This window comes from Lissotriton helveticus, chromosome 5_1 (assembly GCF_964261635.1).
Source record: "Lissotriton helveticus chromosome 5_1, aLisHel1.1, whole genome shotgun sequence".
Classification (NCBI taxonomy): Eukaryota; Metazoa; Chordata; class Amphibia; order Caudata; family Salamandridae; genus Lissotriton; species Lissotriton helveticus.
Window position 1 is genome coordinate 11,880,358 of NC_136065.1, and position 23,586 is coordinate 11,903,943.

Sequence of the window (23,586 nt, forward strand, 5' to 3'; positions counted from 1 at the left end):
TGACGGGGAGCCAGTGGAGGTCTTTCAGGTGACCGGAAATGTGAGCTTGACGGGGGATGTCCAGTATGAGTCTGGCTGAGGCATTTTAGATGCGTTGGAGTTTTTTCTGTAGTTTGGCTGTGGTTACGGCGTAAAGGGTGTTTCCGTAATCCAGTCGGCTTGTGACCAGTGCGTGGGTGACCATCTTTCTTGTTTCGGTGGGGATCCAGCGGAACATTTTTTTGAGCATGCGTAGGATGTTGAAGCATGATGATGAGACGGTGTTGACTTGTCTGGTCATCGAGAGGGAGGAGTCCAGGATGAAGCCCAGGTTACGTGCGTGGTCCGTAGGTATGGGTGCAGTTCCCAAGGCCGGTGGCCACCATGAGTTGTCCCAGGCCGCGGGGGATGAACCTAAGATGAGGACTTCCGTTTTGTCCGAGTTCAGTTTTAAATGGCTGTTCTTCATCCACTCGGCTACTTCTTTCATTCCTTCGTGTAAGTTGGTTTTGGCGGTGTTTGGGTCTTTGATGAGGGAGAGGATCAGCTGGGTGTCATCTGCGTAAGAAATGATGTTGAGGTTGTGTTGGCGTGCGATGGATGCGAGGGGACTCATGTATATGTTGAAGAGGGTGGGACTGAGTGATGATCCTTGTGGTACGCCGCAGATGACTTCGTGGCCTCTGATATAAAAGGGGGGAGGCGGACTCTCTGGGTTCTTCCGGCGAGGAATGAGATGATCCAGTCCAATGCTTTTCCTTGTATTCCGACGTTGTTAAGGCGTTGTATGAGGGTGCTATGACAGACTGTGTCGAAGGCTGCGGAGAGGTCAAGTAGGATGAGGGCCGCTGTTTCTCCGTTGTCCAGTAGAGTTCGAATGTCGTCTGTTGCTGCAATGAGGGCGGTTTCGGTGCTGTGTTTGGCTCGGAAGCCGGACTGTGAGGGGTCGAGGGATTTGTTGGATTCGAGGAAGGCGGCGAGCTGACTGTTGGCGGCTTTCTCAATGACTTTGGCAGGGAATGGGAGGAGCGAAATGGGGCGGTAGTTCTTAAGTTCAGTGGGGTCTGCTGTTGTTTTTTTTAGAAGGGCGCTGAGTTCGGCATGTTTCCAACTTTCCGGGAAGGTAGCGGAGTTGAAGGAGCAGTTGATGACGTCATGGAGATGGGGTGCGATAATGGAGTCTGCTTTGTTGAAAATGTGGTGGGGGCATGGGTCGGTTGGCGATCCTGAGTGGATGGAGTTCATCAGGCGGATGGTGTCTTCAGTGGTGATTGTGTTCCAGTCGCAAAGGGTGTTAGAGGGTGGTTTAGGTTCGGAGGTGGGTGGAGTGGACTGGTCATCGGACTGGTTTCCAAAGCTGTTATGTATGTCGGCGATTTTGTTGTGGAAGAATGAGGCTAGGGAGTTGCAGAGGTCTTGGGAGGGAGTGATGTCGTTGGTGCCGGTGGTGGGGTTGGTAAATTCTTTGACGATGTTGAATAGTTCCTTGCTGTTTTGGGCGTTGTTGTCAAGGCGATCCTTGAATGCTGATTTCTTGGTGGATCGGATCAGTTGGTGGTGTTTGCTGGTGGCGTTCTTGAAGGTGGTCATGTTGTCAGTGGTTGGGTTTTTTCTCCAGACTTTCTCGAGGGTACGACAGAACTTCTTGGATTTCTTAAGGTCATCGTTGAACCAGGGGGCTTTTTTGCTACCTTGCTTGATTTGATGGTTTTTCAAGGGTGCTAGTTCGTCGGCGCTGTGGGTGATCCATTGTGTGAGGTTGGTGGCAGCTTGGTTTGGGTCCGATGACTTGGCGGGGGGGTTTTGGTGAAGCGATGTGAAGAGCTGGTCGGTGGTAATTGTGTTCCAGTTTCTTCGGGGAATAGGTTGTGGGGGGTGGTGGGTCGAGGTCTCTTTGTAGTTGAAATGAACGCAGCTATGGTCCGTCCAGTGGAGAGCTGTGGTGTGATTGAAGGAGATGTGCTTGCTGGAGGTGAAGATTGGGTCGAGCGTGTGTCCGGCATAGTGGGTGGGGGTATTGACAAGTTGTTTGAGTCCGAGGTTGGCCAGGTTATCCAGAAGGGTGGTAGTGTTGCTGTCGTTTTTCTTTTCTAGGTGAAAGTTGAGGTCTCCCAGTAGGATGTAGCCCTCGGGGGGGAGGACGTGTGGGCTGATGAAGTCGGTGATGTCTTCGCTGAATTGTGTGCGGGGTCCTGGTGGTCTGTAGATGAGGGTGCCTCTGAGTGTGGTCTTGGGGTCGGTGTGGATCTGGAAGTGAAGGTGTTCGGCGGCTGCGAGGTTATCGTCGGAGCTGGTCGTGATGTGGATGGTGTTCTTATGGACGATGGCGATGCCTCCTCCTGTTTGGTTGGTGCGGTCCTTTCGGATGATCTTGTAGCCGTCTGGGATGGCTATGGCGATGTCGGGCGCTGATGAGGCGTTCATCCAGGTTTCTGTAAGGAAGGCGACATCCGGCGATGTAGTGTCGAGTAGGTTCCAGAGTTCAATGGCGTGTCTGTGGACCGAGCGGGTGTTGAGCAGGATGCACTTTAGGTGGTTAGTGTCGGAGCTCTGTTTGGAGTTGGTGGATTTGGTGTGGGTTCTGATGCAGTCGAACTTGCAGGAGTGGCAGGTGAAGGGTCCATGGGTGTGTCCTGGGACGGCTTGGTAGCAGTTGGGTGGGCGGCCGGGGTTAAGGGCTGAAAGGGTTGCGGCATTGTACGTAATGCGGTCGGAGTGGATTTTGCGGGGGCCAGGGGGTCTGGCGCTGGGCGCGGTCCAGGCTCGGACGGGCGTAGACGGGCTTACCTTTGGCGCGCCTTCGGCGCGCATGGGGCGCGTCCGCTGCGCGTGAACGCTGCGCGTAAAAGCATCTGTCATATGTAGAAAGTGGAGAGGGGAGGGGCGAGGGAGGAGCAGCTGGGAGGCAGGAGCGGGGTGGAGAGCCGGGTAGGGAGGTACAACAACAACAACAACAAAATGGCAGCGAGCCCAAAAGCGGAACTGGACGAGATTGGGGCACCACCTGAAATCGCTATGAAATGGGCAGTGGCACTGGCACAATCAGGCACAAACAGCCAAAGCAGGCAAAAGCGAGCAGTGCACAGCTCCTAAGCAAATGCGGGGCAGTCTACCAGCACAGCGCTACGATGTCGATATCACCAGGCACAAGAATTAAATACAGCAGGCAGAGCGAGCGGTGCGATTCAGGCACAATAATTGAATACAGCAAGCAGAGCGAGCAGTGCGATACAGGCACAATGATTAAATGCAGTAACCTAGAGCGAGCAGTGCGATTCAGGCACAATAACAAAAATACAGTAAGCAGAGCGAGCAGTGCGATTCAGGCACAATGAATAAATATAGTAAGCAGAGCGAGCAGTGCGCAGTTCGCATTAGTGGCAGTGAGCAGTCTGGCAGAAGCGCTACGATACCACTTCTTTTAGCAGGGAGCAGCGTGAGGAGCAACCGCTTCTGGGTTAGGCAGGGCGGTCAAATACAGCATGTCTTCTGCTAATGCTTAACCTAATCACCGTTGATTTACAACAGACGACCCTTTCAGCATTAGCTGAAGACATTCGATTTCCTAGGATAAGCTAGATACTCATCCCTTATATCAATGGCCATCATCTCAGCTATCTCCCTGTTCAAATTATTTTGCATTTTAACTTCTGCAACATTTCTCTTGGTCGGTATACAAGCAGTAATACATATAGAACATATCATCGGACTACACTGAATACATACACAACATGTGAAGATTATTACAATTATTATACATATAGCAGTCAGTATTTTCCAACCCCAGGTAGAGACTAGAGTCCAAAACCATCCTGCAAGAGTCCATGTACCATTCTCTGTAAGAAGGTCTGCATCGATTTTATGGAGTTTATTGATCGCTTTATACACTGATGGTGTGTGATCGGGGATAAACACACAACAACTACTACCTATAATGCGGCATGCACCACCTCTATCCGCTAGCATAACGTCCAGAACCATTTGGTTCTGTAAAGCAACAATTCTAGCAATTTTCAATTCTTCAGTGAGGTTTCCTAGGGCTACAGCTACTTGATCTGTAACAGCTTCTACAACTCTAGTTAATCGTCGTACTTTTCTGCTATTTAGTGCAGCACCCACAAAGAAAAACAATCCTAAATTAAAATCTACATATTGTTGCAGGCTAGTATCTGTCTGATCTACATTATCAGTATTTAAAGTACTCTTGTAACGATTTACAGTAATATTGTTGAATAATTTAAGATCTCGATGACACAATGGAGGTGCCAGAAACACAGGGGGAAACAAAAATGTCACATAACAAACACCTGTCCAGCCAGCTGGCAATCGATAATATCCACTATTCCCACACACAAAATAGGTGTTATGTGAAGCTAAAAAGGTACTATTATTTAATCCATCTATATTCAACACAGTAATACAGTTGCTGATCCCAACAGGGATATGTCCAATGCTCTGTACACACAATTCTGCTTGTGCTTGAGTAACAGAAATAACAAAATGTTCAGCATTGACAGAGTCTCTTGTGTTGGTGAAGATATATGGCGTTGAAATATTGTCCGGTCGATATTCCTCCCACTCCCATTTAGTTCCATTCGCTTGGGGATACCCATTTTTGTCTTGATGACACTCTTTGTTCAACCGGAAAAGCAGTCTACCCACTGTGGGCTTTCTAGACGCAAAAAGCAGGGTATACCAGGCTCGACAAGAGCCATTATGCGAAAAAGGGAGAGGTATAAACGGTGTACCTCCTTTCTTTTAATGTGCAGGCATCATCCCACAAATCCAACAGTTCGTGGCATTCGTAGCAATGTGGGTATGATGTAACATCTGAATAAAAGTGTTATTACGATAGGATTGTTGGTGCTTCAATTCTTGATATGGGAGCGTAAAGAAATAATGCTCCTCGGGTGTCGGTGTAGTAACAACAAACAACTCACGAGCAGGAGTTTTTTCCTCAACAGACCATGTGATTGTCGCTGCAATCACCAGAACAACAATGAGCCCTACAGCACAGAAAATCTTCTTCTTTTCCATTTGAAACGAAACAATTCTTCCTGAAACTTAAGTAGTTGTCAGAGCTCTTACCCCTGGGCAGCCGTTGATTTCTCCACCACGGGTCAAGACGGCTGTCGCTACTCTACTTCAGGGCTGATCCTCCCCCCTTGCCACATCGGCTCTCCATTTCACTAACCCAGGGAATGCTCAGACAACTTTCACAAGCACTGCAGACTCCTTTCTCGGTCTCAAATTATATTGTAGCGGGAATTCCGTTCTCCTACAGAACTGTGCATAGAGATTTGGAACCTCAGTGAATTAGGGTGGCCCAAAACTCACCTCAGTACCCAACATCCCCTTACCGAGCTAGCTACAGTGTCTCATTGGTCATAACAACTTCCCAATGTTTAGACAGACCAGAACATGAACTTAGAATACCTCAGGTATCGTGGAACACATGAACACTCATTCGTTATACAATCATCTAAAACCAGAACGTGGAGTAAAAGAGGACACGTGCGCATTTGAAATATTTATTTACTAATGCAGGGTTCTCAAACGCAGTATCTTAGTTAATACAAGCAAACATATTATAACAAGCAAAGTTATCAGCATAGTTACTAGTCCATAAAATGCGAAAGGTGACAGCATGCTAAAATGCTGAAATAAATAGGAGTTAACAACACCTAATTCTCACCCTCCCTATCTAGTATATATTATATCTACGAAGGTCTCTTTAATTTAATTTAATTGTGGGTTTATATAGCGCTAGAATCAACTCCCGGAGGAGTATCTCCGCGCTTCGACCGCTGGGGAACCCGTCCTGGCTCACCCTGAGAGATGGTCCCTAATGGGTATCTCTAAGGTGCGACCAAGCATCCCCGGCGGTCTGGGGGGCCGTTGTGAAGATGAGGCAAGCTAATGCCCAGAGTTGCCGAGTGTGGTCCCTGACTGGAGTAGGCACCGAGGCGAGAATTATCGAGCCCGCTGACCCTGGTCCACGACCCTGCCGCGTCGGGAATCGAACCCTGGTCCCGGGCCGTCCTCTGCTTACGGGTCTGCCGCCTCTAACCAGTGAGCCACACCACTCCACTCTTTGGGTTTTAGCAGGGCGGGCCCATACCTCAAAATCTCAGTGGCAGAGGATAACATCATCTTCCACCAGCTCTCTGCATGCAAAGCACCATCAAGCTCCCTCTTTTACACTAATGTGCACCGGTGGAATAACCATCTGTTCCACATCAATATCTGAAGTAGCCCACAAAGTTTTAGGTAGGGAGGCAAATGCAGTATCCTCTTTAGCAATGCAAACTCTGTCCATCACTGGGTAATTGTCATTCAAAATCACACACACTCCTTCAGGGGAACATCTTATTGTGGCTCTGAAATACTTGAGCATATCAAGACCCACAATATTATCTGGTGTATTTGGGGAGAGCAAAAATGGGCATGGTGCAACAAATCAACATGAAATGCAATTGGTTGTGACAATGGGCTAAGGGAAGATATTCCATCTAACCCTATCGATGTAATCGTTAAGCCAGACAGGGGAGCCCTCGGAACCAATTGTTTAGACAGAGTGCTACGAGTAGCTCCTGTATCAACCAGAAACTGATCAGTAGAACCCAGAACATGTGCTGTAACATAAGGACCCCTCTGATCTACTGGAACTTCAACTGATTCCTTACCCCATCCTACGCAATCCTATGCATAAGCAGAATCATGTAAATCAGGCTGCACATAATCAGACATCTGGTATTGGTTGCACTTATCGAAAGTATTGAACCCATTTTGTACTCGCACATTAGGATCAAACGTAGCGCGATAGTTCGTGTTGCCTTTAGAGCCTGAATTTCCCGCGCGATTTCTCATTGGTCCCCAGCCACGGACATAGCGTTGTGAGCGCAACAATGGACACTCATCTGCCCACTGACCAAATTTCCTACAATACGCGCATTGATCAGCAGCCAAATTTGAACGAGTGTAAGAGGAACCATAGAATCCTCGTCCGCCTCTATCATTAATTCTAGGAGGTGGCCCATAAACCTGAGATAACATAACCTTTGTTTTTAATTCTTTAGACTTTTTATCCTCGCTACCCTTCGCTTCTAATTCCTGACGCTCGTAATATTGAGCCATCGTCAGGAGAGATGCCGGAGACGATGTGGTCCAAGAGCTTTCACTAGCTTTTAAACGGCTAGCCACTCCTGGTAATAGATTCATAACATACAAACAAATGTCGGCCCGTGTCGTCCGTTAGCGACTGGCCGCTAAAATCATGAAATGCTTCCTTGAAACGCGTAAAGAAATCTGAAACCGATTCATCTGTCTTTTGCTTACATGATGCTAAAATAGTCCAATCAATCTTTTTAGGGGGAATAATCGTTTTTAACTTAGTTAATATTGCACTAGAAAGATCTAAAATCAACTGACATGGCTTTTTCGCTGGTTCCCTATCCTCGTCTTCCCTCTCTATCTCTTTCCATAATGCCCCGTACACTGCGCGATCATCAACTTTACTCACGGATCTCCACATATCAAGCGGTAATATTAGCCCAAAAAATAAATCGATATCAGCCAATGTCGTGGTACAAGAATTTATGGCTCCCTCAACTTCCTCATAGAAAGCGGCTGGTTTTTCCGCAGATCAGGCAATGCAGCTTTAAGTGCCATGACATCTGCCCTATTCCATGGAGTATAGACCCAATTATAAATAAAATAACCTTTAGCATCTACAGAGGACTTATCATCACTTGTATCCACTCCCTTAGGAGGAACATAGAAAGGCGCGGCCTCTCGCATAGGCTTTGCATGCACTATTGCGGTCTTATCTGTTTCAAAGATAGATGATTGTTACCCGCCGGGCGAATCCGTCCGTGTATCTGCATCTGCTTTCCGTTTCACCTCTCACAGACGAAGCGCCTCAGTTCGTACTTTGAACACCCGTCTTATCGTATCAGCCAGCTGGGGGAGAGTAAAAAGACATTTACACAATTGCTTACAATCGGTTTCTACATCATCAGGTTCGAGAATATCAGAAACTTTTCGAAACATGTCAACAACTTCTAGAGCAAAATGCTCGGTAAAATATAATTGCTCTCTGTCCTGCCATCCCTGTAAACTATCTAAGATATTGGAAAGAGTAACAGAATCACGAAGTGCTTGACGAGCAGTCTTACTAAGTCCTGCCTTACGTTCGGCCGACAGCATAGAGCGAGTATCTGGTTTCGCTTTACCATCTGCACCAGAATCCTTATCTTCGCCAGATGGAGCAGACGGAACGGCATACGGAGGCGGCGGACGATCTAGCAATGAAAAATCATCTTGCGGTTTATTAAGGACAGGATAAAGAGGTTGTCGAACAGCATATTGGCCTGATATCTGTAATCTGCGGTCCTTCTCCTGTCTCTCTTGCTCTTCTTTCGCTTCTTTCTTCCTTAATTCTTGCGCTTTTTCATACACATTCTTCCGTTGCTCTTTTTCAATCAGCGCTTGCTCACGTTTCTCACGCTCACGTACTTCTTTCACCCACATTCGTACACATTGAAACATGTCTTGTCTAGATTTCCGCTCGAACATACACTGTTCCACATACTCAATCTTTCGCATATCAAATGACCCATACTTTGGCCAACGCAACTCAAGATCCTTTCGCGTGTATTTCTTCCATAATGTGCTGTACATTATAGAAGAAAGACCATATTTTAAATACATATCTCTATGAGGCGTCCCCTCTGGGGGAGCCAGCTGCGATTCCTCAAGTCTTAACCGGTTATTTCCACAAAAGCAGCACATCCTACAAAGTGCGCTAAAAGCAGGCATGCCAAAAATAGTGCAAAATATGCAGTATTATAATCAAAGTAGCACTTAAGGTATCTGTAATACGTTGTGCCGTTCAAATCAAAATCGCATTTTAGAGAAAAATCTCCTCATTACCTGCCTATATGTGTTGCAACACATATATTACACATACACATACACATCATGACTAGTCATACCAAACCAAAATTGCCACAGCAAGCGTATCCTAAAACTGCCTTGCCAATCCCACGCTTCCAAAACCCACAGCAAGTACCGTACAACGGTTCTTACCAATCACAGGGTGTCCAGATTCCAACTGCCAAGTTCTAAATTCGACCAAACTGCCACTGCACCGCAAGCCAACAGAAGAGATCTCAGTCGAGGACCGGCACCACCTGGATGGTCAAATCGGAAAGAAAGGAACAACACCTTGGATGCCAAGACTCGGGTCTCTTCTGGCAGTGATCACGTCCGCGGCGTGATTCCAATCCTTCGTCACGACCACTCCTTCGGGCATCTGAGTCGCCGATGAGCCCCACGTGTCGGGCGCCAATTGATGTAATCAAGCCTCAGCCAGGCCCGCTAGTGCAAGGAGTTCGCCCTTCTCTGCACAAAGTCCTCAGACCATAGGAAGAAGTTGGCACAGAAACTGGAAAATACAAAAGCAAAGTTTATTAAACCTTTAAAGGTGGTACTACAATCCACACAACACCCGTCAGTATTGTATAGAGTATCACACCGAACTAAAGCACATGGCCCTTTTTATACACAATGAAGGGGCTCAAAAGAAGGCGGTACAGAATACAAGAGTAGTTTTATGACCATACAAGGACATATTGGAGAGCAGAATCGATAAGTGGGAGGAGTTAACAGTCTTCAGAAACTATTAAACACATTCCTATCTGGAACTAATTAGTAACGCCCGCAGACCCTACTTGGCATGTCTGGACATGCTGGAAGTGGGGGATGCTACATATAGCCTGTTGCCGGGCAGACTTCAGGCGCAGTTAACAAGGAGGTAGGACAAAGCACATGATGAGCACATGGCAATGTATGGCATACAAAATGGCCCCTACGAATACAAAATGGAGTCTGTTCATTTGCTACGATAATGGTCAAATACAGCATGTCTTCTGCTAATGCTTAACCTAATCGCCGTTGATTTACAACACCTATGTAGGAAGTGTATTGCATTTCTGGCTTTCGGACAACAGGGGCCGGAGAGGGGCAGTGGCTCCAAAAGGGTGATGATTCAGGGCTGGGCTGAATAGACCTGGGCTGCATTTAGAGTAGGGGGAGGAGATTTCGTTTCATCTGAATGGGCCTGGTCTGCCTTCAACAATGTTGTCTCCACCTCCTGCAAGGAAGCTGCACTAGTGCGGACAGAATTGGTTTTGGCTGGGTACAGACACTCTCTGCCTTCAGAAAACAAAGGATTTTTGTGTATAAAAAGAGGGGGCCAAACCCCAGACTTTTAGATCACTTCTGGGAATCAAGAGGAACTTTTGCCAAGGAGAAGAGCCGTAGAAGATGAGGAGGAATACTGGGATGGACAAGAACATAGAGGAGCATATACGTGAATGCATGGAATGCATGCGCAGTGACAAGACCCATCGGGTAAAGGAATCTCCTATCTCACCCAATAATTTTCCTAGTAGACCATGGGAAAAGGTAACCATGGCTATGTGTGGTCCATTTTCGGCCAAGGGAATAATCAACAACTGTTGGACTTGGCCCTCTTAGCAGGGTCATCCCTGAACTTTTTGCCTTCCTCCAATATTCTCTCTGACCTGTTTTTGTTGGTTTAATGACTCTGGGCACTTTACCACTGCTGACCAGTGCTAAAGTGCATATGCTCTTCCAATGCAAAATGTATATGTGATTGACTTCCATGATTGGCTCATTGGATTTACTGTCAGTTCCCAGTAAAGTGCACCAGGGGTGCCAGGGCTTGTAAATGCCAATACTGCTAGTGGGCCTGCAGCGCTGGTTGCGCCACCTACAGAAGCAGCCTTTTAAAATGTGTCTAGGGTCTGCCATTGCAGAACCTGTATGCAGTCTGGTACTGTCATGCTGGCTGGGCAAGTGCACACACTTGCCAGCCTCAAAACCTTCCATTTGCTTCATATTAGTCACCCCTATGGTAGGCCCTAGGGCAGGGTGCATTGTAAGTGTAAGGTAGGACAAGCCCTGATGTGTGTGGCATGTCCTAATAGTGAATTACAGCCAATTTCGTTTTCACTATTGTAAGGCTACCTGTTCTCATAGGCCGAGATGGGCTGCTGGAATTATTACACCCTATATTCCCAGCAGGCTCAGGGAACATGGTAGAAAGTCAAGTTTAGTAGGCCTGAACTCAGAATAATAAAATAATTCTTTTAGTAAAGTTTATTTTAATATACTTTTAGAAAGCTAGCATTTGCTTGCCTAACCATTTCAGCCCGCCTCTGCTAGGATGTGTATGTTATGTTATGTTATGTTAAAAAATTTATACCGCGCACGTACACCGAGACGGTTTCTTGGCGCTCATAACAGACATAGCTAGCCAGGGCAGGAGAGTTACTCAGAAGCCGCCTTGAAAAAGTGTGTTTTGAGGGTTTTGCGGAACAGCTCATATGAGGTAAGATGGCGAAAGGAAGAAGGGAGGGAATTCCAGTAGGAGGGGCCTAAAAAAGAAAAGCATGATCCTCCATGTTTTTTACGGCGGAAAGATGGAATGCAAAGGAGATTATTGACGGAGGACCGTAGATTGCGGATTGGGAAGTAGCGCTTAAGTTTGGAGGAAATGAAAACTGGGGCCTGGTCATGCAAAGATTTGAATAGGGTGCAGCCTAGCTTAAAGGAGCATCGTTTAGCCACTGGGAGCCAATGAAGGCTCCTCAGAAGGGGGGAGACATGCTGATGTTTGGGTTGGTGGTACACCAGGCGTGCTGCCTGGTTCTGAATCAGCTGAAGTTTGTGAAGCTGATAGGCAGGAATCCCCACATACAGAATGTTGGCGAAGTCGATTCTGGAGATGACCAGAGCCAGTATTACTAGAATGAGTGCCTCTCTAGTTAGAAATCTACAGATCTTGCGGATCCTGCGTAGCTGGAAAAAGCAGGATGATGTTACCGCAGAGATCTGAGGTTTCATGGAGAGATCCTCCGAGATGATCACTCCTAGGCTTTTCACAGAGCTGACCGGGCGGGGGGGGAGGCCCAGAGAGGGAGGCCAATAGTTGGCATCCCAAGGACTGGAAGGACCGCCTACCAGGACAAGTTCCGTTTTAGACGGATTCAACTTGAGCTGGCTGTGAGCCATCCAGTCCGAGATGAGTAACATGGTTGTTTGGAAGTTGAGGCGAGAGGAAGGTGTAGTGTCCAGGGGAAAAATCAGTTGTAAATCGTCGGCATAGTTGTATATTGTAGCAGAAGAATGGCGGAGAGAAACCATGAGTGGTTGCATATACAAATTGAAAAGGAGGGGAGAGAGAGCCGAACCCTGGGGAACACCACAGGTGAGGGAAAGAGAAGAAGCAGAGAAGGTGGAAAGGTGGACTGCCTGGGAACGGTCCTGCAAGAAGGATCGAACCCAGTCGAGGGCAGTGCCCCGAATACCGGCGTTTCTGACACGGTCGATCAAAATAGTGTGATCGACCGTGTCAAAAGCCGCCGACAGGTCTAACAATACGAGGGCCTGGGAGATATTGTTGTCAGCTCCAGTTCGAAGTGTGTCCATCACGGCTGCAATCACCATTTCCGTAGAATGCAGGGGGCGGAAGCCCGCCTGCAGGGGATCAAGAAAGAAGGAAGACTCAATAAAAGTGCTCAAGCATTTAGTGACGTAGGTCTCTAAGATCTTTCCCAAGAAAGGGAGAAGGGAAATCGGTCTATAGTTGCTTAGCACTAGGGGGTCCGCGCTGGGCTTTTTCAGGATGGGTAACACTACCGCCTGCTTGAAAGCTTCAGGGACGACGCCTGATGTTAAAGAGGAGTTGAGAAGGGCTAGAGCAGGGTCAGGGCAGTGCATAAAGATTTCTTTGAAAATGTGTGGGGGGCAGCAATCCTTTGGAGACCCGGAGCTAACTTTGTGAAGAAGACTGTTGAATTCGGTGATGGAAATAGGAGGGAAGGATAGAAATTTCTGAGAATTTTCCGGGGGGAGGGGAAGTGATTTGGAAGGGGAGGGTGGAGAAATGTTATTTTTAATGGTGGAGATCTTATCTAGAAAGAAAGCATTGAGCTCATCACACAAAGCCTGAGTAGGAACAGGTGGGAGGGTAACACGATCGGGCAGGGAGAGCTCATTGACTATTGAAAAGATGTCTTTGGCTTTTGAAGCCGACGCCAGAATTTTACCAGAGAATATCTGAGTATATCTGAGTGTCTGGGTTATGTGAGTGACAGGGCTTGGGGATGACAGGTGGTGAATGCAAGGATTACACCTTAGTGGGAGGTGGGAGTGGCCCTGGACTCGGAATAGGGCTGTGCTCTGCCACCACAATGCTGGCTCCGCCCCCTGGGGAGTGACTGATGACTCAGCCCAACACCTGACCCAGGAAGAGGGAGGACTGTCATCAGAGTACTCCTGGCTGCCCCTGTCCCCACAATGCTGGCTCCACCTCCTGCGGAGCGTCTGATGTCCCTGCCCCTCACACTAAAAGGAAAAGCCAGGAACAGCACAACAGAGTGCTTTAGAACTGAATTAGGCTATCCAAAGGCCCCCCTGGCCTGTAAGAACAAATGAAACTGAGTATAAGTATAGGAGGCCTGCTCCCAAGAAACTAGATCCTGTTTCCCACAACGAACCTCTGCCCAACTAGAAGGAAGAAGAAGAAGCTGGAAGGACTGGCCTGCTGTCTGCCTTGCTGAGGAAGGAGAGGAGAAGACTTACTACAAAGACTTTGCAGACTTGTGCTGAAACTTTCTCCAAGGGCTTGATTGAGCTTTCCCCCTGAACGGAACCCCAGAACCAGTGGGTTCCTTGTGCCTTTGCTTGCCTTGTACTGCGAGCCGTGTATGCCTCTTGCTGGAGCTGAGTCTGCGCCCCCATCGCCCCTCCTAGGGCTGGGGCACTTGGGAGCTCGCCTGCCCTTCACCCGTGAGAGCCACGCTCTAATCAGAGTCGCTCTCTGCCCCCGGGTCAGGCTGCCTGCTCCTCTGCCCCTGCCTGCCATTAGGAGCGTGCTGAAGCGCTCGCTCGCCCCTCCCGTCGGAATTCCTCCAAGGCTGGTGATCGCCGCTGGGACAGCCGCCCGCACGTAGGAACGTGCCCCGCTGCCCAGCTTCACCCCCCCCATTGACTCTTTACAGGCCGAGCCGCCCCCTCTACAGGAGACCCCAGTACAATCGGTACTGAGGCCGTGGGCCGCGCCTGTCTGTGCGCACACACCCGCTGCCTGCAAGGTCCGAAGTCACACTGGTGCCCCGGGCACACCAGACCCCTACGAGCCGTCCCCCTTGCACCGAGGGACAACTGCCAACTCGCGGTGTCAGTGCATCTAGGCACGAACTTGCACACACCGGGCTTGGGGCCCGAACGTTTTATTTCCCCGTAGTGCTAAACTGTGTGCTTCTGCTGGGTTTAGAGAAACCCCATGCTGAGGATCGGAGTTACAATTGCACGCGTCCCCTTGTCCAACTGAGGCTCTTGTGAGACGCGACGTGCACTGAGACCTGAGGCGCCTGTGAGACGCGAGGCGCTTTGAGACCCGAAGCGCCTTTGAGCTGAAGCGCATTGTCAATTGGAAGCGCATTACCTTCCCTGTGCACTTGGCCGAGGCTCCTCTCATCGCCTCCCTGCTCCTCACTCCAGCCAGGAGCCCCCACCTCCGAAAAAGGCCCTGGGTTTCCCGAGGCTCCTCTCATCGTCTCCTTGCTGCTCCTCAGCTCAGCCCCCCACCATGGGAATCCGAGTACGCCTGCTCACAATAGATGCGTGAGCATTGGTAGGGCTTGGGGTTTTCTTCCGTTTTTCAACGCACTAAAGCGCTACGAAGTGCCCCTTCCCCAAGACTGGGTACCAACGCCTGAAAAATGGTGTCCATGAGTGCAGGACACCCTAACTAAGAAGTAAAGACAACCAAAGATCTAAGAGAACTATTTTGAGGGGAAATAGACTAAGAAGGAAGCAGCAAACTGACCAAAAAGAGGATTGCCATTATTTTCACAATCTTGTGGCCTAAGCTAAAGTCGTTATATTGGTCTTGTGATAAGTCTTACCTGCACAGATATATTTTTATATAAAGAGAACGTATTTTTACTTATCTACAGCCTGGTGTCCATTTGTGGGGGGATTGGTACATTTACTGTGTGGGTGATTGCAAATGCTTAACCCAGAAACGCCTGAAGAATAGCCTTGGCTGCTCACGCCACGCACCTAGAGGGTGAGCAAGGGTAATTCTAAGGGGTCATCCTTTGCCCTGACTTAGAGGAGAGGGTCCCTGCTTGTCACAAGTGAATACTTGCGCCAACCAGAGACCCCCAATTCTAACAACAACTATGCATTAGTACTAATTGACTACCATTCTAAATGGCTGGAAGTGGCATTCACTGAGACATTAAAGCATGCAACGTCATTGAATTTGGTGACCAAATCTTTCGTAGAGAGGGATGCCCAGAGACATTAGTCACGGACAATGGACCCCAGTTTATAGCTAATGAATTAAAAACATATCTTATCAAGATGGGCATTATACACCACTGCTGTTTACAACCCCAGGGAAAACGGTCTTGAGGAGAGATTTAACAGGGTTTTGAAAGAATGTATACAATTGTCTGAAGAGTGTGGTGGAGATTGTTAAGGAAATGTTGTGGAGTTACCATACCACACCCCACTCAGCCACTAAGGTGTCCCCATTTAAACTTCTCAAGGGTAGGCAACCAGCTCGAAGGTTGCCCCTGGGAGGATGCTCAAGGATTTCTCACGACCTGTATGTAATAAGAATCTAGAGAGAGTAGAGTTAAGAAACATCAGGACAAGTATGTGCATAGACACAATGACAGGTTAAAAAGGAGCAAATGCATTTTTGCTGTTGGAGATTGAGTAAGGACGTACAGCGTGGGACTACAAAAAAGAGGACTATCAAAATGGTCTGTACCCAAAAATATAATCAAAGTTAGTGGTAACAGTGTTTGGCTGAGTGATGGCAAGGTGTGTAACATTCGTAATGTCACATTGTGCAACGCTTTGGAAGTTGATGCATAGTTGGAAAGGCGCGATGATGTAAACAATGACAAAAGTGTCAGCAAGATTCCAAAATGGCACTATGACTAGGTGACTTATTGATATACTATATGTATTCCATATTAAAAAGCGACGTTGAATTCATTGATGTTATTTTTATCTCTATTTTTGTCTTCTTATTTTTGCTTTTTATTTTAATTATTGCTATATATCTATATTACTTTGTTTTGCGTTTATTATTAAGAAAGGAAGATGTGCTCTATCTTGATATGGTATCTTAGCAACATGCTCTGCATTCTTTTCATGGTAACCAGGTTGCTAGTATTCTGGAGCTGGACTAGGAGAGAAGAGCTGGCAGTTGCTGAGAAAGGACGTGTCTAGGGGTTGATCTTGTGAACTTAGAAATAAAGTTTATTCTACAAATAACCTGTCTGCGCTTCTTAAAAGTCTCAGTAGGACACAGTAACCATCATGTCCACAAAGGCCATCTCAAAGGTGGGGCTTTTTCACATAGATGCATGGATCCCCCGTTTAAACCCTGCACCAAGTTGTGGTGTGCAATTATGAGCCACTTAGTATGATAAAACATGAACTCAAATGAATACATGATAACCCGTTGAGTATGTACACAGTGTGTCCCTTTGCATGAAAGAGATGAAGAAAAAAGTCCTGATTGCCAAACAGTATGACAGGTGATTGACAGATATCTCAGGGGTGGGGAATGATGGGGAGAGTGAATACAGCACATAAATATTACAGACCTGTCGGGTGGAGAAGCGTAGCTGCCTCTGTTTACATTTGCACGCTTCTGCCCCCTCCTCAGGTCTCCACGTGTTTCAGACAATTGCAGGCTGTGAGCTCCGTGACGATGGAACTGCTAAATGGGTTGAACAATATGCGTATGATGGATCCAGGAATGCAACCTTGGACCAGGCCGTAGACACCGAGAATAGAGGGAACTCTGAGGAGCTCATCGATTGTATCCAGAATCTGAAATATCTTTTGAAGTATGGAGAGGAGAGTCTACTGAGGAAAGGTAAGAACTGCGGGAATGCGAGTCGATTCTGTCACACTCTGGAGACTGCACCTACTGAGACAGAACAGTGACCCAGAGTGTTTACTACAGGTGGGAAGGCAGTGTGTATTTCAATATTTCACTGCTCCTTTACACCTGTCTTCCTTCACCTTCTAGTCTTCCTTTTGTCTTTCCTTCCTTCCTCTTTATATGCTTTTGCTCTTCTTGCATGACAAATCTGAATACAATTTTGCGCACCATGAGCAAAAAAGCCTTCGTTTTTTGCAGACCAACTTTCATGACAATCATTTCAGAGGGAAAAAAACGATGCGAGCAGCCTTTTCCATTTTACATTTCATAGGAAACTGTGCTCTGCACAACAGAAAAAACTGCTGAATGGAATTTACTTTGAAATCACTCTGAAAGTAGAATTTCCCTCTGAAAGTGTGCTTTTGGTACTTTTTGTTAGATTCCTTTAATAGTTTTTTTTTGGTGCATTATTAGATCTTGAAAAATGTGCCGGGTGGGCACTGAGTAAAAAGTTTGACATAACTTTGTCGTTTCAAAGCGTGAATGGAAACTAAGTTATGTCAATATTATTAGCATATTTAAAGCAATGTCTGGCTGAAACAGACATTAAATGTTTTTCAGATATATTGAAGCTTGTAATTTATTAAGAACTCCTGAGTTTTATGTTGTGGAAAAGATAGATAAGTACACACATAGGAAAGATGTAGAACACAAAGATGAAAAAGAATCACAAATATTTTTTTATATGAATAGAAAACAGAATAATATCAAAATCATATTTATTGTTTTAAACTGAAAAAAGCAGGCAGTCTAAACGACATGCATTTGTCCGCAAACTTTTACCTCACAGTCACACACATTTGTCCACACCCCCTAAACTAATGCATACACAAAAACATTCATTCACACACAAACTCGCCTAAACATACTCCATGTATCGAAAGATTTTCACATATGACCTCCATCGCTTCCAAAATTACACACTTAACCACCCACACACCCAACACACTTACACACATGAACTTGCTCACATGCATGCAGACCTACATGGATTCACGCTCATAAAGCCAGTATGTACACCCAGCACACTGACTCTGGCACACACACACTTACCCAGACAGTAGGATAACCATACTCTACCAATAACATCATCACGATGCACTCAGCCAGACTCACTCAGCCACAGATAGTCAACATTACTCACATATACGATGATGGTTCTCGTGGTCATCTTGTTGGTCGGTGTTGGATGATGGTTCTAGTGGTTATCCTATTAGATGGTACCGGGCGGTGGTTTTATTGGTCATCCTGTGGTTCAATGGTTCTAGTAGTCACTAAATTCAATTCAGTTGTTTTTTTACATAACGTATAGCTACTTGGCCGGGCCTCCCAGCACTAATTGCAACAACCTCTCCAGAATACCTGCATGAACCTTTTGGATAAAACCCACTGTAGGAACCTGATGTGAACAGTTATTGACAAAGTCTTTCCAACAAAAGCAAAGTCTTCTATCCCACCGCTGCCACCATGAAGGATGCTGGCTTTTTATATAGTGTACTAAAACCAGTACTCTGTACAGAGAGTCCAGTAGTCCCCTACGGTTTACAAAGGCTAAAGTAAATAATTCTAATGCGCTCTATTTTGGTAGTGTGGAAGAGCAGTTAGGCTTACCAGAGGGTAGTGCTAAGCATTTCTGTGCGCACAGAGACAATAAATGAGAAAGACAAATAAAATAAAATAGGTCTCGCCTTTGGGGCATTATAAGTGTTTAGACATGCAACAGTTGAATCTGCACCAAGGATATTGTGCTGGATAAATAAATACCTATAAGGTCCCAAAGGTGAGACCTGTTGGCAATGCCAATGCTTGTTATCATTGATGCAGTCCTCTAATATTGGTTTTTTTAATTTGTTTTTTTGCAGAGTTTTATATAGCGCGAACTAGACCCAAACCGAATCGGGTATCAGAGCGCTTTACATAGCACCAGTTACGTTACATGTTACGTTACATGAGGACACACATTCATTTTTAGGCACGGGGAGATTAAGTGATTTGCCCAGAATCACAGGAGGTTTTGGCATCGTTACCGAGACTCGAACCCAGTTCTCCAGGTCTTGGTGTGCTGTTCCCTCTTTGGGTGTGCTGGCACTTACCATGGGTCCAGAGATTTTTTCAAGGAACCAGCATCTTCTAATTTTTGCAAATACTGCCTCCAATGCCAGGAAAAGCTGGAAAGGGGTCCTCGGGAGTCAGAGGTCACCAGGTTTAAAAGCCTTGTCCATGTGTAGGGAGACTGGGGAAGCCCGTAGGCAGCCAAGCCCTTTGAAAAGGTGTTGGAAGTCTTTCATCTTTTAGTACTTCTGCTATGCTACATATAGTGATCGCTGCTACCAAGTGTTTTAATTTGATATATTTGGAAATGGAAGAGCAGAGCAATGTTTATATTCCTCTAGAGTCAATGAAGAACCTGGTCTCACAGTTAGACTTGTCATGGTTAATGCTGCATTTGAACATTCCTGACAGAGGGAGAAGAGTTGTGCCACCATTAACGAAAATCTCGACTTTCATGTGCTGGAGCATGAACCGAACCGTTTCTTTTTTTTTTTTACTTTTTTTATTATTGAGATGGTTCCGGGTATCACAAAAGACAGAAAAACATACATTAATCATCAGAATAGGATCAGGTACAAAATACATCTTATAACCACAATCATAAGAATCTTAAAACCAAATTTTCTTCAAACCAAGATACATAGGGGGATACAGTCTGCGTTATCAATATATCATTAACCTCTTGTTCATCTGATTTCTCTCCATTTACTAAGAGGGGCCCATATCTTCTTGCCAAATTCTCTCGACCTCTTTCCTTTAAAATCATACAAGCATTCCTCTATATTATGTGTTCCCAACAACCTAGTTAACCACATCTGGAAAGTGGGGGCTGTTGAGTCTTTCCAACCAGCAGAAATTAAAATCCTAAAAACTGCCATAGATAGAAAAATAAATGCTTCAACCTCATACTCTAATTTTAGGTTTTCATCCCTGCCGATCAGAACAGTAGTAGGGGATAGAGTGATCTGAATCTCTAGCAGCCCCGTTAAAATTTTTTCCATTTCTTTAAATACAGGAGTAAGATTCTGACATTTATAAAACATGTGAGATATATCTGCCGGGCTATGATCACACCTGGGGCATCTATCGTTCTCTCTCTTGCCCCACTTAAACAACTTGGCAGGCGTATAATATAGATAAAAAATGGTTTTATAGTGTTGTGCCTTTAAGTTTGAGGCTCGTGATACCGTCTTATTCATTGCTAGGGCAAAATCTATATCTATATCCGGATCTCCAATTCTTTCTGCCCAGCCCGATTCAATTTGTTCAATGTCATCCCCCAGATCCTGCACAAGGAAGCTATACACTATTTTAATCTTCTTGCCACCCTTACTTACATAGCTCACAATGGGGTTAAGTTCCTGGATAGTAATCCTGGGTCTGATAGACTTAATGGTTTGCTCCAATTGTCTATATATAAACCATTGACTAGACGGTATGCCAAATCTTTGCTGAAGTGAATCAAAATCCAATAGTTCATCCTTAGACATAACATCGCCCAAACAGCTAATACCCAGCCCCTTCCATAACCTACTATTACTGTTCAGTCCAAGGTGGACAAATGGTTTTGACCGCCACAGGTCTAATGTGCTATTAATTTTAGGAATCTTCAGAAATCTCATTATAGATTGCCAGGTGCGCCAGGCACTGGCCAACACTTTGCTTTTAAACCTTTTAAAATACCTCGAGTTTATTTCTCGTGTTAGAAGCCCCAGTGCTTTTTTACCCACTAACAATTCAAATATTGTAGGTATTCTGTCCAAACCATTGGGTACAACTGTTTCATCATATTTGAATAACACATTCATTTGCACCATTAGACATGCCCAGTGATACAGCCTCAAGTTTGGGGCGGACAGACCCCCTCCATCCAGTGGTGCTGATAAGCGAGCCAAAGATCTGCGTATTTTCCCATACTGCCACACAAATCGGGAGAAGATGGCTTCCATTTTCTTCAAGAGATCTTCTTCTACTAGCAGGGGTATCGCTCGAAATAGATACAATAATTTCGGAAACATGGACATCTTTAAGACATTAACTCTGCCTATCAGAGAAAGGTGTAACACATCTATTCTTCTTAGCTCTTTGTCTATTTCTGTGATTAAAGGCACATAATTTTCCTGTATAATTTTCTCCACGTTTGCATTGATCCTCACCCCAAGATAGGTTGCTGATTCCACATACCTCTGGTCAGCTTTAAAGATATTACTAGTACTAATTATTATGGTTTTTTCCTCATTCAGCTTATATCCGGATCGAATTCCAAAGGCCTTAGCCAGTTGGACTAGTTCTGCTATAGCCGTCTGCGGGTTAGTAGTCACGATTGCCAAATCGTCCGCATAAGCCAATAATTTGGTAGTGTGCCCATTAAATATGACAGGGGAGATTTTATCTGAAGCTAAGATTTCCCTGATTAGGGGGTCTATATATAGTGCAAATAGTATAGGAGAGCATGGACATCCCTGGCGAGTGCCTCTCTTAATTACCACCTCTTCTGATTGTAGGCCCATAGTTGTGATTCTCGCTACTGGATCTGAATACATAGCTTTTATTCCTTTCATACATTTCTCTCCGAACCCCCTACTGGACATAACTTCCCACATAAATTCCCAGACCACGCGGTCGAAGGCTTTTTCAGCATCTAGGAGGATCATGGCCATTCCTCCCCCCGTGACCGCCGCGGCATCGAACAACGAGATCGCCCTTGAGATGTGATCCGTGGTGCCTCTCCCTGGAACGAAGCCGTGCTGCCACGGAGAGACGAGTTGACCAATAATCCCCCCTAGCCTCTTTGCCCAAACCTTCGAATAAAGCTTAGTGTCCGCATTTAATAGTGAAATTGGCCGATACGAGCCCGGATTTTCTACAGGTTTACCCTTTTTATGGAACACAACAATGTTAGTTTGTTTCCAGGAGTCAGGGATCTTTCCAGAGCAAATTATTCCATTAAAAAGATCTACCAAAAGTGGAAGAATTTCCTCTCCTATAATCTTGTAGACTTCCAACGGTATCCCGTCTGTGCCTGCCGCCTTTCCTACTGCGAGTTCCTGTAGTGCAGTCCTTATCTCCTCCATGGTTATATCTTTTTCCAGTATCTCCCTATCTTTATTCTCTAAAGCCGGACATACAAGTCCAGTCTCATGCCTAGATGGTACCCACCCCTCCTCTTGATCATACAGTTTTTGATAAAACTTTTGGAATACCCACATTATTTCTTTTGGGTCAGTGTATTCTGTTCCATTATCTTCAATTTTATGAATGTTATTTTTACTGGTTTCCTGCCTTATACGCAACGCTAGTGCCCTCCCAGCTTGTTCTCCTGTCTCATACCGTTTGGCTCGGGTCGTCTGATATTCTCTGATCTCCTTTTGCGTAATTACTTTTAAGATATCACCCTTAATCAAAGCCATTGTTCTAGCCGATTCACTACCATCCTTACCTGATCCTATTTCCTCTGTATGCCGACTCTCTGAATCTCCTAACTCTTTAATCAGCTTCTCCACCTTACTTCTATCCTCCTTTCTTAACCTGGCGGAGCAACTAATCGTTTCCCCCCTTAATGATGCCTTAAATGCTTCCCATACCCCATTCCGGGATGAACTATATCTATTTATGTCAAAGAACTCCTTCGCCCATTGTTTAAGGTGCTTGACGTACCTATCATCGTTTAATAATTTCCTCTCGAATGTCCACTTAGTTGTTCTCCTGGATATATTGTGTATTTTATATGTCATTATTAACGGATTATGATCCGATACTATTCTTGGGAACCGAACCGTTTCTTGCTAACCATATTTAAAGATACTCCTGTGTCGATCAGAGAACTTATCATCATATTTCCTATTATTATATGGCACGTGGGGTGTGATCATTTAGCTCATCATGGTTTCCCAGCATGCATCAGATGCGGAAGATCTCATATTAAAAAAAATAAGGGACCCCTGAAAACGGATGTATGTCGTTACAACGCATGCTATTACAACACATGCCTTTACGACGCAAGTTTTACAACGCAAGTCGTTACAACGACTTGCGTTGGGGGGGCGCTGGATAGTGATTAGTTTAATTTACTATTCCAACTCCAGTCCCCGTGGATGGTAGGGAAGGTGTTGGATAGTAAATTAAAGCATCCAAGGTAGTAAACAAGCATCCAAGGACCGATTTCTGGCATTTCAGCCGTCTTCAGCCCGGCTTGCTTGAATCCAGTGGCAAAGTGAGCAAGGGACTCACGTCTGAGCATACCCCAAGTTGGCAGGATATGCTCAGACGTGAGTCCCTTGCTCACTTTGCCACTGGATTCAAGCAAGCCGGGCTGAAGACGGCTGTAATTCCAGAAACCGGTCCTCGGAAGCTTGTTTCCGGTCCAGGGAAGACATGGCTTGGCAGTTCGGGCTGGACTGTTCCCATGAGGCACAGGGTCAGACTGATTTGCATATGGCCAAGTCTGAAATGGGGTGGCACAGTGGGCTAAAGAACGGTGATGG

General features: G+C 45.9%; 1 protein-coding gene across 1 annotated transcript in view; it reads left to right on the forward strand.

The window, feature by feature from the left end:
• The window catches only part of LOC144752355 (major histocompatibility complex class I-related protein 1-like), a 106,746-nt gene that overhangs the window by 16,300 nt on the left and 66,860 nt on the right, over positions 1 to 23,586 (forward strand). The window contains exon 3 of the mRNA XM_078640292.1: positions 16,769 to 16,981. Coding sequence (XP_078496418.1) covers positions 16,769 to 16,981 — 213 coding nt within the window. The remainder of the gene's footprint in view (positions 1 to 16,768; positions 16,982 to 23,586) is intronic.